Genomic DNA, 13,884 nt, shown 5'->3' with positions numbered 1-13,884 from the left:
GCCATTAGACTCTGAAAGGGTCACCTGTATGATCTTGAACTAGTCACTCAACCTCCATTTTGTCATTATTCATGAGAATACAGAGTTGGACTAAAGATGTTCTAACCTCTCATTCAGCTTTGAAATTTTACAAAAAAACTGAACTTCTATGGAATCATAAACAAAGTTGGAAGGGGCCTTAGAACTAGAATGAATGAATAGAATCAGAACTGGCAGGAACATTAAGGACAATATAACCCAACCTTCTAATTTGGCAGATGAGTACACTGTGACTAAGTCACTTTTTCACTTGCGCCAATAAACTGGTTAATGACATGCAGTTACTAATAGTTAATGAACCTTCTTCACTTATCTGTGGGCTACATAAATATCTCTGTGCCTAATGAGTAAAGCTTGAGAAGAGGAACATGACTGAGAACAGTGCAATTGTAAAGAAACAGTTAAAAGAACTGGGTCTTTATTCTGGAATAAAGAAGGTATGATAGCTGTCTTTACAAGTTGAAAGTGCTATCTTGAGCACAAAAGTATAGTTTATTCTATAGAGTTTCAGAGAACAGAACCAGGCTTAATTGGCAGAAGGTATAAGAAAACTGATTTGAAGATAGGAAAGAACTTCTAACAATTACGTCAATGCAACGAATTGCTTCGTGAGACAAAAAGCTGCCTATCACTGGTATTTCTTTGAATATCTCTCAAATATCTCTGTTTTAGGGTAGCTAGGTGGTGCGATAAATGGAGTGTTAGGCCTGGAGTCAGGAAGACTCACATTTGTGAGCTTAAACCCAGCCTTGTGGGCATTTACTAGCTGCATGATCCTAGGCGAGTCATTTAACAGTGTTTGCCTCAGTTTCCTCATATTTAAATAAGCTACAGAAGGAAATTGAAAACCACATGAATATCTTTGCCAAGAAAACCCAAAAGGGAACACAAGGAATTGGACATGACTGAAAAACAACTAACAAAGGAAGGAATGGAGGAAGGGAGGGAGGGAGGAAGAGAAGAAGGAAGGAACAAAGGAAAGAAGGAAGGAAGGAAGGAAGCAAGGAAGAAAGGAAGGAAGGAAGGGAGAGAGGGAGGGAGGAAGGGAGGAAGGGAGGGAGGGAGGGAAGGAGGGAGGGAGGAAGGAAAATTGTTATGAAGGGAGAGTTGGAGAAAAAAAGGTATGAAATATTGCATACCTTGTTAGATCCAGTTGATAGCTTGATTAATTTTGTTGAACTGTTTTTTTCCCCTTCTTTTCTTTTATTCTTTGTTACAAGGAATGTTTATAATAAGGGAAAGAAATTGGAGGTTAAAGGAATAATATATTTAGAAACAAAGGTGATGTTTAAACTGAAGACAGGCAATAAAGTTTTGTAATGTTATATTCTTGAATTAGGAAGTTGAACTAGGAGTAATTTGTAAAGGCCTTCTATATCGAAAATGGTATGATTCACAGAAACTGGAAGAACTATAGGAATGGGCAAGGGGTGGTTCTATGTGATAAATCATCAAAAGTAGTATCTCCATCTAATAATTTTTGGTCTCCTCTATTCCTATAGCCAAGTACCCCTTCCTTCTCCTGGTACCCATTTAAAAGATCCTGATTCCTAGGCCTGTCTTTTCTGACCCTATCCATCCAGCCTATGTGTTATTCTAACCAGTTTAAACAAAAAAAAAAAAATCATGTTTGGAAGAGGAGGAAGAAATGGCGAAATGTAGCCCGATCTCGGGGACCATAAATCACATCTTTCCAAACTCTGGATTCATAGGTTTCACTATTCAATCTCATTGTACCAAATTTATTAGCTACCTGCCTATATTACTGGTCCTGCCCAGTTCTCATCAACATCACAATGATGTTATGGGAAGACTGAGAAGGACTAGGGCTTGAGAATTTGCAAATTTTATTGAGAACCTGAAAAAAAAGTTTTTCTTGTTGTTGTTCAATCATGCCTGACTCGACATGACCCCATCTGAAGTTTTCTTAGGAAAGATAGTGGAATAGTTTGCCATTTCCTTCTCCAACTCATTTTACGGATGAGGAAACTGAGGCAAACAAGATTCATGGAACTTGGCCAAGGTCAGATAGCTTGTAAGTACTTGGCAGAAGCCAGATTTGAACCCAGGTATTCTTAGACCCCAGACCTGGCACTCAATCCACTGTTTCACCTAGTTACACAATGCTATTTGTCATTAATAAAATAAACAACATTCCTAAATTTCCAGCAAAAAATTTGCCTATTTGTAGAAGAGATGAATTTCAAGACTTGTCCAAATGATTTTTTCTATCCATTACAGATGTGAATTCATCTGGAAACCTTGGCAAAACTAGACCATATCTTATGACTTTTGATGACTTCTCTGATTTTTAATAATAGGTAATGATGTACTAGGCAGTATGCCACAGTGTAATGAGATTTGGTATTGGAATCAGAAACCTGTAAATTCAATACCTAACCAATATTTTCTAGATGTGTGATTGTAGGTGAGAAAAGAAAAGAGAAGAGAAGAGAAAAGAGAAGAGAAAAGAGAAGAGAAGAGAAGAGAAGAGAAGAGAAGAGAAGAGAAGAGAAGAGAAGAGAAGAGAAGAGAAGAGAAGAGAAGAGAAGAGAAGAGAGAAAAGAGAGAAAAGAGAGAAAAGAGAGAAAAGAGAGAAAAGAGAGAAAAGAGAGAAAAGAGAGAAAGGAAGGAAGGAAGGAAGGAAAGAAAGAAGGAGAAGAAGAAAGGAAGAAAGAAAGAAATTATTTTATAGGGCTGTTATGAAGAATGTATTTTGTAATCCCAAAGTGTTATGTAAATGTGATCTAAGCTGCTGTCAACCTAATATGTGGATCAAGGATTTAGCAATGAAAAACTTGATCTCCAAAATATGAAATTTTAAGGAATTTTCAGTAACATGAAATATAGCTCTAAAACAGAGATTGAAAATAACTAGCATTTTTACATTCTATTTATTTGATCTTTAAAACAATGCTATGAGGCACATGCTACTATCATCCCCACTCAGAGATGAGGAAACTGAAGCAGAAAAGGTAAGTGATTTGAGCAGTGTCACATAATAAGCAAGTGATGCAATATTTAAATTATTCTAAGAGTATTAGCCTTTAAAAATATAGCTAGGTTATTTTCTGGGGAGGCTGAAAGAACAGCTGTTAAAACAGCAAAAAATGAGTCTATGACCAACTCAATGCCCACTAAAATGAAATCAGCCCTCTTCCTTTGCAATGTACTCACATTCTTCGACTATTAAACCCAAAGTTGGGTAGCTCTAGACAGTATTTAAATGCAAATTTGCTCATGAACAAAGGTGTCATTGATCCCCACTTAACCTTATAGAAATACTTAGCTGTTGCAATTTTATTTATACTTAACCTGAGATTATTTGTTCTGTTGAAGATTCAGGAAAGAAAAGAATGAAAAACAAAACAACAATAATAACAAAAAAACCCTTCAAACGAGCTTATAAGAATAAGTGAAATCACAGGTTATCAAAGAAAAATTACAATCACACTCATTTAGGATCCTGTTAACTCTGGGCATGAAGAAGCAGGACAGTGAATCAAGTAGCAGACTGGACTGAGTGAGAAAGACATTTGGGTTCAAATGCCATCTTTTACATTTGTTAGCTGTATGACCATGGGTAAACCATTCAATCTCTCTGAGCCTCAATTTCCTGATCTGTCAAATTGAAGTACTAATAATTATACTTCCCAGGATTGTAATTCTCAAATGAGATTTGGGAGAAGGGAACAAGTATTTATTAAGCTAAACATCTACTATGTGCCAAACACACTATAAAGTGCTTTACACATATTAGTTTATGTGATCGTCACAACAACCATTCAAGGTAGGTGCTACTATTCCATTTTACAATTAAAGAAATTGAGGGAGAAGGAGGTTAAGTGACTTACCAAGTGTCACAAAGTGAGTTAATTGTCTGAGGCCAGATTTGAAGTCAAGTGTTCCTGACTGTAGAACAAGGACTGTTCAACATTTATATGATGCTTTAAAGTTTGAAAAGAGCTTTATAGGTCTTAATGTTATTAATACAGGAAGAAGAAAGTGCACTAAACTTGAAGGCAGGAGATTCTAGTCCCAGTTCTGCTGGGCAAGTTATTCACTTTTCTAAACCTCTGTTTCTTTTTGTAAAGAAAAAAGGAAGAAGGGATTGGACAAATTACCTTCACCAAGATCCCTGCTACTTCCAAGTGCTGTGAGTCTATGATTAAATGATCTTTAAGATCTCATAAAGTTTCAACAATGTGATTCTAATAGTATCAGGAGCAATCTCAACTACCTCTCAATTCTAAAAAAAAAAAAAAAAAAAAAAAGAATTTAAACATTTTATTTAAATAGTAAACACTGAAATAAGGGAAACCACTTTGTAAATAAATGCTGGAAAGTATTTACTGGACAAACTCGAACGATTTAATGAGTTATGGATCACTAACCTCATCAGATATGTAGAATTGGGAAATGAGGTAGCTGTGTTTTTGTTGTGAACACAGTTGAAGAAAATCAGTGTCTGACTTTAATTACCACCTGTAGCCCTAATAGGCCTTCTCAGAAAAGTTTCAGAAAGGTATTGGATTCTTTTATGTTCTAAGAAGAGTTGACTATTTCTGGGACCTGGGTCTTGGGTTCACAGATGTGTCCAAAAAATATGGGCAGTGATGAAATACAACAAGAAGCATATTTGGAATAGGAGAAGAAAAAAGGCTTATGTGTAACTTGAACGTTCATGTCAAGGCTGAAAACCAAAATCTTTCTGTAGTCTGTTTTGGTTCTTTTTTGCTTAGAGGAGGGAGATTAGCAATGTGCTCAGAACTAAAACAGGACCTCGATGATACTCCAACCGAAAATAATTGTCCAGATACTTCGGAGAAAGATTCACAGGAGGAGGAGGGGCGGGAGGAGGGGGAGCGGGAAGTAGAAGAAACCACCTTCTCTGGGCATTTAACGACATCCCTCTTTGCCCCCCAGAGGCTTGAAGATGGAATTAACTGTGTAACAGGAAGTTCAGTGTGAGCTCCATCGCATCAACCAGCCAGCCCCCACCTAGGTGGGTGGCCCAAGAGCTGGGGCAGTCTAAGCTTCCTGCCTTGTGTCACCCTGGGGGTTAAAGAATCGTTTCCTTCTCTCCCCAGGGCCTTCCTCCAGTAGCTAAGGACTCTACTCTTAAGAGTCCTACGGGGACGTTCCCCTAGCTAAAACTCTGGGCTTCTAATCACCCACTTGCAGGTCCCAAACTTTATATGGACCGGCTGTGGGCTTGGCCACACACGCGCTCACACATACCCACACTCAGGCCTGCTTCCACAGACCGCAGACAGGCATTTGTTCGCACACACCAAGCATCTATGCAGGGGAGAATCCTCAGGTAACACCTACCTTGACACTGAAATCCCTGTTTTCCGAATCCCCTGCAAAAGGAGACGGAACACACGTTACCCTGTGTGTCTCTCCCTCCCACTCCTTTCCCTTTCTCTCCCTTTCCCACCTGCCTCGAGGGTCCGGGGGGAGCTGGGTGCGCTCCGCACGTTCCCGCTCCAGGGGGCCTGCAGGCAGCTTGGACCCCGTGCCCCGCCCCGCCCCTCTCCCCCTCGAAGTGGAGCCGCAAAGTTATTGGTTGTTCTCAGGGCTGCGGGGGAAATGAACTAGTGGCTCCAAGGGGGCTCCCACGGTGGCCCCAGGATGCGGAGTCAGTGCGCGCTTGCCAACCCGGGAGATCGTTAAGGCGGGCTTAAGGCTCCAGGTCCCCACCGCCCCGGCTGGGGAAAGGGCGGGGGTGTCTTGGTAGCAACAGGGGACAGCGCCGGGGAGAAACAGCAGGGGATGAGCTGCAACAGAGGCATCTGTCCTCGAAGTGGGACTGGGAGGGGGGACTTCAGATCCCTGAGAGGACGACAGGTTCTGGGGCCAGGATTCTGCTGCAGCGGTGGCCGAGGAGGAGGGCGGAGGTTGCGCCAGCCTCCGGGGGGTGGCGGGGAGGGGGAATGAGATGGGGCGGGAAGTAAGAGGGGGGCCAGAGGCGAGTGCACCCCAGGGCGGGTGGGGAGTGGGAAACCCGAGTTCCCCCCCGGGGAGGAGGTAGCGGGGGACGCCGCGCGCGCGCGCGCTCACCAAATGAAGTCAGTGCAGTGGCTGCAGAAGGTGGGCTGCTTGAAGAAGCGAGCGGTGAATTTGTGGTTCTTCACCTCGTGGACGTTCTTCTGCCGGAGGGCCCCTTTGCGGGCGAAGCGGACCGTGTTCTCTTCGCCTTCGCTCGGTGGCGGCACCGCAGCCGGGTCAGCCATCTTGCGCGCAAGGAAGAGCGGAGAGGTACCAGGGACTGGGAATGAGGAGACAGCAGCTGCCGGGGCCGCTCGGTGTTCCTTCCCTCGCCGTGCGGTTTGTCGCCCCGCCGCCGCCTAGCCTAGCGGAGCTCCGAGCTGTCACTGCCCCCAGCTGCCGTCGCTCCTCCAGCTGCGCTCTGCACCGCTGTCCACAGCTGCGTGGGTGGGAGGCGGAGACCGCAGGGGACCGCCCCCTTCATTTGCATTACTCTTCCAGGCCACACCCATCACGGGCTTTTCATTTACATATTCGCACTCCCTCTGCGGTTTCAGACCTCCCCAACCCCCCACCCCTCAGCTCGCGCATCCGCAGCGTGGCCGGAGCTGCCCCAGCTCCCCAGCTCCGGTTTTGCATAACTGAGCCAGGCTGGACTGCTCTGCCCGCCTCTTATTTACATTAGGGCCAGCCAAAGTCGTACCCCGGGCAGCTTCTCCTTTTCAAGGCTGGGTTATCACTGCAGCTGCAAAGGGTAGAATCCCAACTCCTACAGAGACCCCGATCGCACCATCACCGTCCCCATTGCTCTGGGATGCAGCTCCATTCCGCATTCAGCAGTCTCCCCATTCATTCACACGGTCCTTCCACCGCGATTCAGTGGAAGAAAAAAGGTGGTCTTAAATTGGAATGAGAACCAAATTTGGAAATCTGCCTGAAAAATCGCGGGCTTAATGACAGTTACCTTCCCTTCTTTCTCCCTCCTGACTGCCTTTCTCTGCAGCCTCCGCTGCCGCCCCCTCCCCTTTTCATCATCTATTTTAGAGTGTCATCTTGACAGTAAGGGACATAGATCCAGTGAAGAGACGTCCATCTCCTTTTAACTGCCATTCATAAAGTCTTCTTGACGCACCTTCTGCTTTCAGTTTCTGCAGAGATGGTGATGTCTGCATCTGTGACAGGGAAGACTGAACAAAATCAGAAATGTCGGTGTTAGAAAAAACTCTGCCTCTAAGGTCAGTTAGAACATCTAAGGTTTAAAAGAAAATTTCAGCACTTGCAAGTTATAAGATCTTGACAAAGTCAGTAGACTACTTGAACAATTTTTCCTCATCAGCAAAATGGAAATAATTCCTACCAGACCTACCTCACAGGGTTGTTGTGAGGGAAGCACTTGGCAAATTCACCACAAAGCTCCTTGTAAACTATGTAAACTGTACATAAACTATGTATCATAGAGCTATTAATATTAGAAATTCATCTATGTTCCAGGATAATCTGGCCCTCAGACACAGGACTGTGTGACCCTGAGCAAAGCATTTAACCCTGTTTGTCTCAGTTTCCCTACCTGCAAAATGAGCTGAAGAAGAAAATGGCAAACCACTCCAGTATCTTTATCTAAAACAAAACCAAAAACCTAAATGGGGCCATAAAGAGTCAATCAGGACTAAAAATTAACTGAACAATAGTCAGTATAAGGCAGCTTTAGCCAAATGTGATCCCTGGCTTTCCTGAAACCAACATAAAAGATCCCATCTCTTGTCCATGCAGAAGAGACTGAACAGATCACTAGAGATGAATGAAAGTAGTATTTAGTAGATCTATAAGACCCTTCTTCATCATAAAGATCAATTCTAATGAGATTACTTTTGCCTTGAAGCTGCTGAGATGAAAGTTGTTGTTTCATAACTTCCAATGAAAGTTGCACTATAATAATGAAGCATGCCTCCTTTGTCTACCTATTCAAAGGCTATGGGGAAAAAATGGTTACTTTTAAGGGTACAACATATTTGAGGAAGTTGGCCAACGATTTCTATTGTTAGATTCCTAAAAAGCCCCCACAATCTCATAGGAGATTTGGGAAATTGTAGCAAAAGACAACATTGCAAAGATTTGTTTCCTTTGAACCTATGAACTAGAGCTTGTATCCAACTTCCTGTCCTTTGAATGAAGTCCACTCAGTCACTCATTTTTGTAACAGTAAACAATAAATCAGCCTGTAGGACTGGAAGTCGGAATAAGGGCTATCCAGTAAACCACCACTGCCCTCCAACTTCAAAGCAACATTAGAAGGGAGCTACTCAGTCTTTAAGGAAGGGAATTTTAGGAAAGGACCTCTGAGGAAGCTCGGATAGACTGCAAAGAAGAAAAAAATCTACTTGTCATTGATAGGGCTATACACAGTGGTTATAAAAATGAGCTAATGAGCAGCCCCGTTGCAAATGTCACAACAAAATTTCAATAATGCCTATCAGTTATGATTCTTTACTGCTTATCATTCCTTTTCCTTTGTGGGAATAAAATTACCTGCTCTATAACTGATTATTTGTACTCAATGGGTACCTTTTTTACTTTCTGGGTTTTTTTTTAACTTCCTAAACCAAAACTCCTAAGAGTAGCTCAAAATAGATCTGTTACTCAGGTGGAAGTGGAATTGAAGCACTGGGGAGCCTAGTTCCTCTATTAAGAAGACAAGCAAGTCCAGAGCAATGAACCCAGGGCAAACCACATGAATGGATATAGGACAGGGATTGGTTAAGGTTGCCAGCTCTTGTAGCTTGATCCTATTCATGCCTGGCAAGTGACTATGCTAAATTCTAGTATCTAGAATTGAAAAATAAATTTTTATTGTACTGAATCAAATTAAAGTATTTTTTTTGCCAAAGAGTTGCCAATTTCCTCAAAATTTTCCAGGGTCTCAGCAACCACAACTTCCTCTAATGGCCTGTCTTTTGGAAACAACTGTCTCTGAAAGACTGAAGGTTTCTCCCACCCCAGGCATTTACTAGGTTCCTTTTCAAAGAGGTAGGAGTGGCAATTTTTACTGCTTTAAAACAGGCTTCCTCAAAGAGAGGTCTTCTCTAAGATTCCCTTCCCCTAAAGACTGAGAAGTGGAAAGAGTAAAGAAGTTAAGACAGTAAGACACACATAAACCAGAACCTCAACAATTTAAATATTATTTACAAACCATCTTTTAAAGAATTTTAAAGACAATCTATGAGAGATTCTTTAAACCCCAAGGGAGAAAGCCAGGGAGAAACAGAGTGCTAGAGGATGGAGAATAAAGAACCAAAAGACTGAAAGGATGTTTTTAGAACTACATCTTTATATCTATCTTCAATTTGCTAAGAGAAAATCTTACTCCAGTCCATGTTGGAAGACCTAGAACAGAGGTAGGGACAGTATAATGTAATCCAATATAAGTTAAACATATGAAAATTTTTCTAAACATATTTTCACTTTTATCATGCTGCACAAGAAAAATCAGATCAAAGGGGGAAAAAATGAGAAAGAAAAAACAAGCAAGCAAACAACAGTAACAACAACAAAAAAAAAATGAAAGCGCTATGTTGTGATCCATATTCAGTCCCCATAGTCCTCTCTCTGCATGCAGATGGCTCTCTCCATCACAAGTCTATTGGAATTGTAGAGTCCCTATTTTTAAGAAGGACACTAATAGGAACTGAGAGCCTTGTTCTGAATTCCATTTCTACATTGTGTAGACAATTGAATAGACATTCACAAGGATTAAAGAAACATTCCATTTGGGGAGAAAGGCAACATGGTTCCTTCCTAAGAGGACAGAGCATGGCTGATTCTTTAAGATTCTTTGAGAGAAAGATTTAAAGAGAGATGAAGAAGCAACTAGTGGATTTCATTTACTTGAAATTTGAAAAAAAGGTTTTGTTTTGTTTTGTTTTTTTTTTTTTTTTTGGTACTAGTACCAACATTTAGAATAATCTAAATTAGTTTGGCATGATAGAAAAGAACTAGAGGGCAGTGGAAACACGGGAGACATTGGAACCAGAATTCAAATCCTGGTTCTGTCATTTACTGCTGTGAGGGATGTAGAGGACCCTTACCCAAAATGACTACTCAGAGATCCCTCAGTAGAAGGCAGAAAAGTTGTTTATTGAAAAACCTCCGGAGGATGAGCCGTCCCATCGCAAGATAAGCTCGCGGTAGGAGGGCTAAAGAAGTAGTAAAGATACATAGCTTTTATACAAGAAATTACATCACAAGTAAGAGAGCATTGAAAGGGGAGGGGGAGGCATCTAATTAGTTGTTGCTATTTGGGGAGATTGGAATGGAAGGTTTCTGTTTCCCTGAAATCTCCTGATTTCTGGGAAACAAAGGCAGGCCTTCAGGCTTAATCAAGCAGACAGTGGTCCAGCTAATAGACTAAATATTGATAAATGTCAAATACCAATAAATGTCATCAGTTCAGGTTAAGTAAATATGTTTCTAGCTGGCCAAGGCTCAAGTAGATATGAGCCTGCACATATACAGGTCATAGGGGAGACACAGAAATAATAAAATACAGAAAAAGAATTCATACATTCCTGTAAGTTCTTCACCTTATCTATTCCCCACAGCTCCCCCCTTCTAATATGTAAATGATTTTTATCACATTTCTATGAAGAACTTACACACTTTTCAAAATCAGTTAATATATCTATACATTGTTTATCAAGTTCACAATCAAGATCATCCCTCTTTAATACATTCCAGTCTTTTCTCTGAAGAATCATCATTTTAATAGCATTTTCTGTATGCAATATTTTGATAGGGACCACTGAACTATTCTGGTTACTAATGTAATTATACAGGATAGACATAGCAGCAACAGGATAATACCATTGATTGCAATAAGTTCATACCATAAAAATTGCTTCCACCAACTATCTTAGAAACAGTTATCACAGAACAGATTGGCATTTGGCAAACATAAAAATACAAAGATAAATAAAGATGACAATCTAGGGAAACTGAGGCACAACATTACACACTCTTCTTCTGAATATTTGAATTATTGAATTACCTCCCTAAGATACCTGGGAGGTCTCAGCACCATAATTTTGACCAATCCAATGTGAGGCAAATAAATCAAAATGAAACTAGAAAATGCAAGGACTTATGGCAAGGACAAGTCTCTTCCTGACAACCCCAGAGTTATCAGCAGTACAAAGGCCCTCATTTCAGTCAGAGAATCCAGTTTGAGATGGACAGTTCACTGTTAGGTGGTCTGCAGTCATTTGTGCACTTAACTCAGCTTCTGCTTATATAGGGAGTAGCAGGGCTCAAGACAGTCATGCTGCCCATTCAGAGGGGCAACCCACTCCAGGGGAGAAGGGTGAGGCTTAGTGTAGCTCCACCTGTCCCCACCCAGGGGGACAGACAGGGCTGCTACTAGAATACAGATTTCTGAGCAGAGCTATCAGAGCATGCACAGTTAGAACATGAAGGCAGGCAAACCCCAAACTTTAGAGGCTTGATCTCAAAAGGGCAATGTTATTAAAAATGCTGACTTTAATTCCCACCTGTAGCCCTAATAGGCCTTCTCAGAAAAGTTTCAGAAAGGTATTGGATTCTTTTATGTTCTAAGAAGAGTTGACTATTTCTGGGACCTGGGTCTTGGGTTCACAGATGTGTCCAAAAAATATGGGCAGTGATGAAATACAACAAGAAGCATATTTGGAATAGGAGAAGAAAAAAGGCTTATGTGTAACTTGAACGTTCATGTCAAGGCTGAAAACCAAAATCTTTCTGTAGTCTGTTTTGGTTCTTTTTTGCTTAGAGGAGGGAGATTAGCAATGTGCTCAGAACTAAAACAGGACCTCGATGATACTCCAACCGAAAATAATTGTCCAGATACTTCGGAGAAAGATTCACAGGAGGAGGAGGGGCGGGAGGAGGGGGAGCGGGAAGTAGAAGAAACCACCTTCTCTGGGCATTTAACGACATCCCTCTTTGCCCCCCAGAGGCTTGAAGATGGAATTAACTGTGTAACAGGAAGTTCAGTGTGAGCTCCATCGCATCAACCAGCCAGCCCCCACCTAGGTGGGTGGCCCAAGAGCTGGGGCAGTCTAAGCTTCCTGCCTTGTGTCACCCTGGGGGTTAAAGAATCGTTTCCTTCTCTCCCCAGGGCCTTCCTCCAGTAGCTAAGGACTCTACTCTTAAGAGTCCTACGGGGACGTTCCCCTAGCTAAAACTCTGGGCTTCTAATCACCCACTTGCAGGTCCCAAACTTTATATGGACCGGCTGTGGGCTTGGCCACACACGCGCTCACACACACCCACACTCAGGCCTGCTTCCACAGACCGCAGACAGGCATTTGTTCGCACACACCAAGCATCTATGCAGGGGAGAATCCTCAGGTAACACCTACCTTGACACTGAAATCCCTGTTTTCCGAATCCCCTGCAAAAGGAGACGGAACACACGTTACCCTGTGTGTCTCTCCCTCCCACTCCTTTCCCTTTCTCTCCCTTTCCCACCTGCCTCGAGGGTCCGGGGGGAGCTGGGTGCGCTCCGCACGTTCCCGCTCCAGGGGGCCTGCAGGCAGCTTGGACCCCGTGCCCCGCCCCGCCCCTCTCCCCCTCGAAGTGGAGCCGCAAAGTTATTGGTTGTTCTCAGGGCTGCGGGGGAAATGAACTAGTGGCTCCAAGGGGGCTCCCACGGTGGCCCCAGGATGCGGAGTCAGTGCGCGCTTGCCAACCCGGGAGATCGTTAAGGCGGGCTTAAGGCTCCAGGTCCCCACCGCCCCGGCTGGGGAAAGGGCGGGGGTGTCTTGGTAGCAACAGGGGACAGCGCCGGGGAGAAACAGCAGGGGATGAGCTGCAACAGAGGCATCTGTCCTCGAAGTGGGACTGGGAGGGGGGACTTCAGATCTCTGAGAGGACGACAGGTTCTGGGGCCAGGATTCTGCTGCAGCGGTGGCCGAGGAGGAGGGCGGAGGTTGCGCCAGCCTCCGGGGGGTGGCGGGGAGGGGGAATGAGATGGGGCGGGAAGTAAGAGGGGGGCCAGAGGCGAGTGCACCCCAGGGCGGGTGGGGAGTGGGAAACCTGAGTTCCCCCCCGGGGAGGAGGTAGCGGGGGACGCCGCGCGCGCGCGCGCGCTCACCAAATGAAGTCAGTGCAGTGGCTGCAGAAGGTGGGCTGCTTGAAGAAGCGAGCGGTGAATTTGTGGTTCTTCACCTCGTGGACGTTCTTCTGCCGGAGGGCCCCTTTGCGGGCGAAGCGGACCGTGTTCTCTTCGCCTTCGCTCGGTGGCGGCACCGCAGCCGGGTCAGCCATCTTGCGCGCAAGGAAGAGCGGAGAGGTACCAGGGACTGGGAATGAGGAGACAGCAGCTGCCGGGGCCGCTCGGTGTTCCTTCCCTCGCCGTGCGGTTTGTCGCCCCGCCGCCGCCTAGCCTAGCGGAGCTCCGAGCTGTCACTGCCCCCAGCTGCCGTCGCTCCTCCAGCTGCGCTCTGCACCGCTGTCCACAGCTGCGTGGGTGGGAGGCGGAGACCGCAGGGGACCGCCCCCTTCATTTGCATTACTCTTCCAGGCCACACCCATCACGGGCTTTTCATTTACATATTCGCACTCCCTCTGCGGTTTCAGACCTCCCCAACCCCCCACCCCTCAGCTCGCGCATCCGCAGCGTGGCCGGAGCTGCCCCAGCTCCCCAGCTCCGGTTTTGCATAACTGAGCCAGGCTGGACTGCTCTGCCCGCCTCTTATTTACATTAGGGCCAGCCAAAGTCGTACCCCGGGCAGCTTCTCCTTTTCAAGGCTGGGTTATCACTGCAGCTGCAAAGGGTAGAATCCCAACTCCTACAGAGACCCCGATCGCACCATCACCTTC

At 44.4% G+C, this 13,884-nt stretch overlaps 1 protein-coding gene across 4 annotated transcripts in view; it reads right to left on the bottom strand.

Annotated features, from left to right (window-relative positions):
* PRKCB (protein kinase C beta) overlaps window positions 1-13,416 on the bottom strand; it is a 650,080-nt gene extending 636,664 nt beyond the window's left edge. Inside the window, exons 1-2 of one of the 4 annotated variants that reach the window (XM_051967368.1) lie at window positions 13,157-13,416; window positions 12,423-12,454 (exon numbers count right to left, since the gene is read on the bottom strand). In XM_051967368.1, coding sequence (XP_051823328.1) covers window positions 12,423-12,454; window positions 13,157-13,329 — 205 coding nt within the window. In that variant the 5' untranslated portion in view covers window positions 13,330-13,416. Of the gene's footprint in view, window positions 1-5,373; window positions 5,406-6,105; window positions 6,440-12,422; window positions 12,455-13,156 lie in introns of those variants that run through there. The other 3 variants (XM_051967358.1, XM_051967376.1, XM_051967349.1) reach the window with 3 other exon arrangements.
* Between the last annotated feature and the right edge of the window lie 468 nt (window positions 13,417-13,884).

This window comes from Antechinus flavipes, chromosome 1 (genome assembly GCF_016432865.1).
Source record: "Antechinus flavipes isolate AdamAnt ecotype Samford, QLD, Australia chromosome 1, AdamAnt_v2, whole genome shotgun sequence".
Lineage (NCBI taxonomy): Eukaryota > Metazoa > Chordata > Mammalia > Dasyuromorphia > Dasyuridae > Antechinus > Antechinus flavipes.
This window is presented reverse-complemented; position numbering and strand designations above follow the sequence as displayed.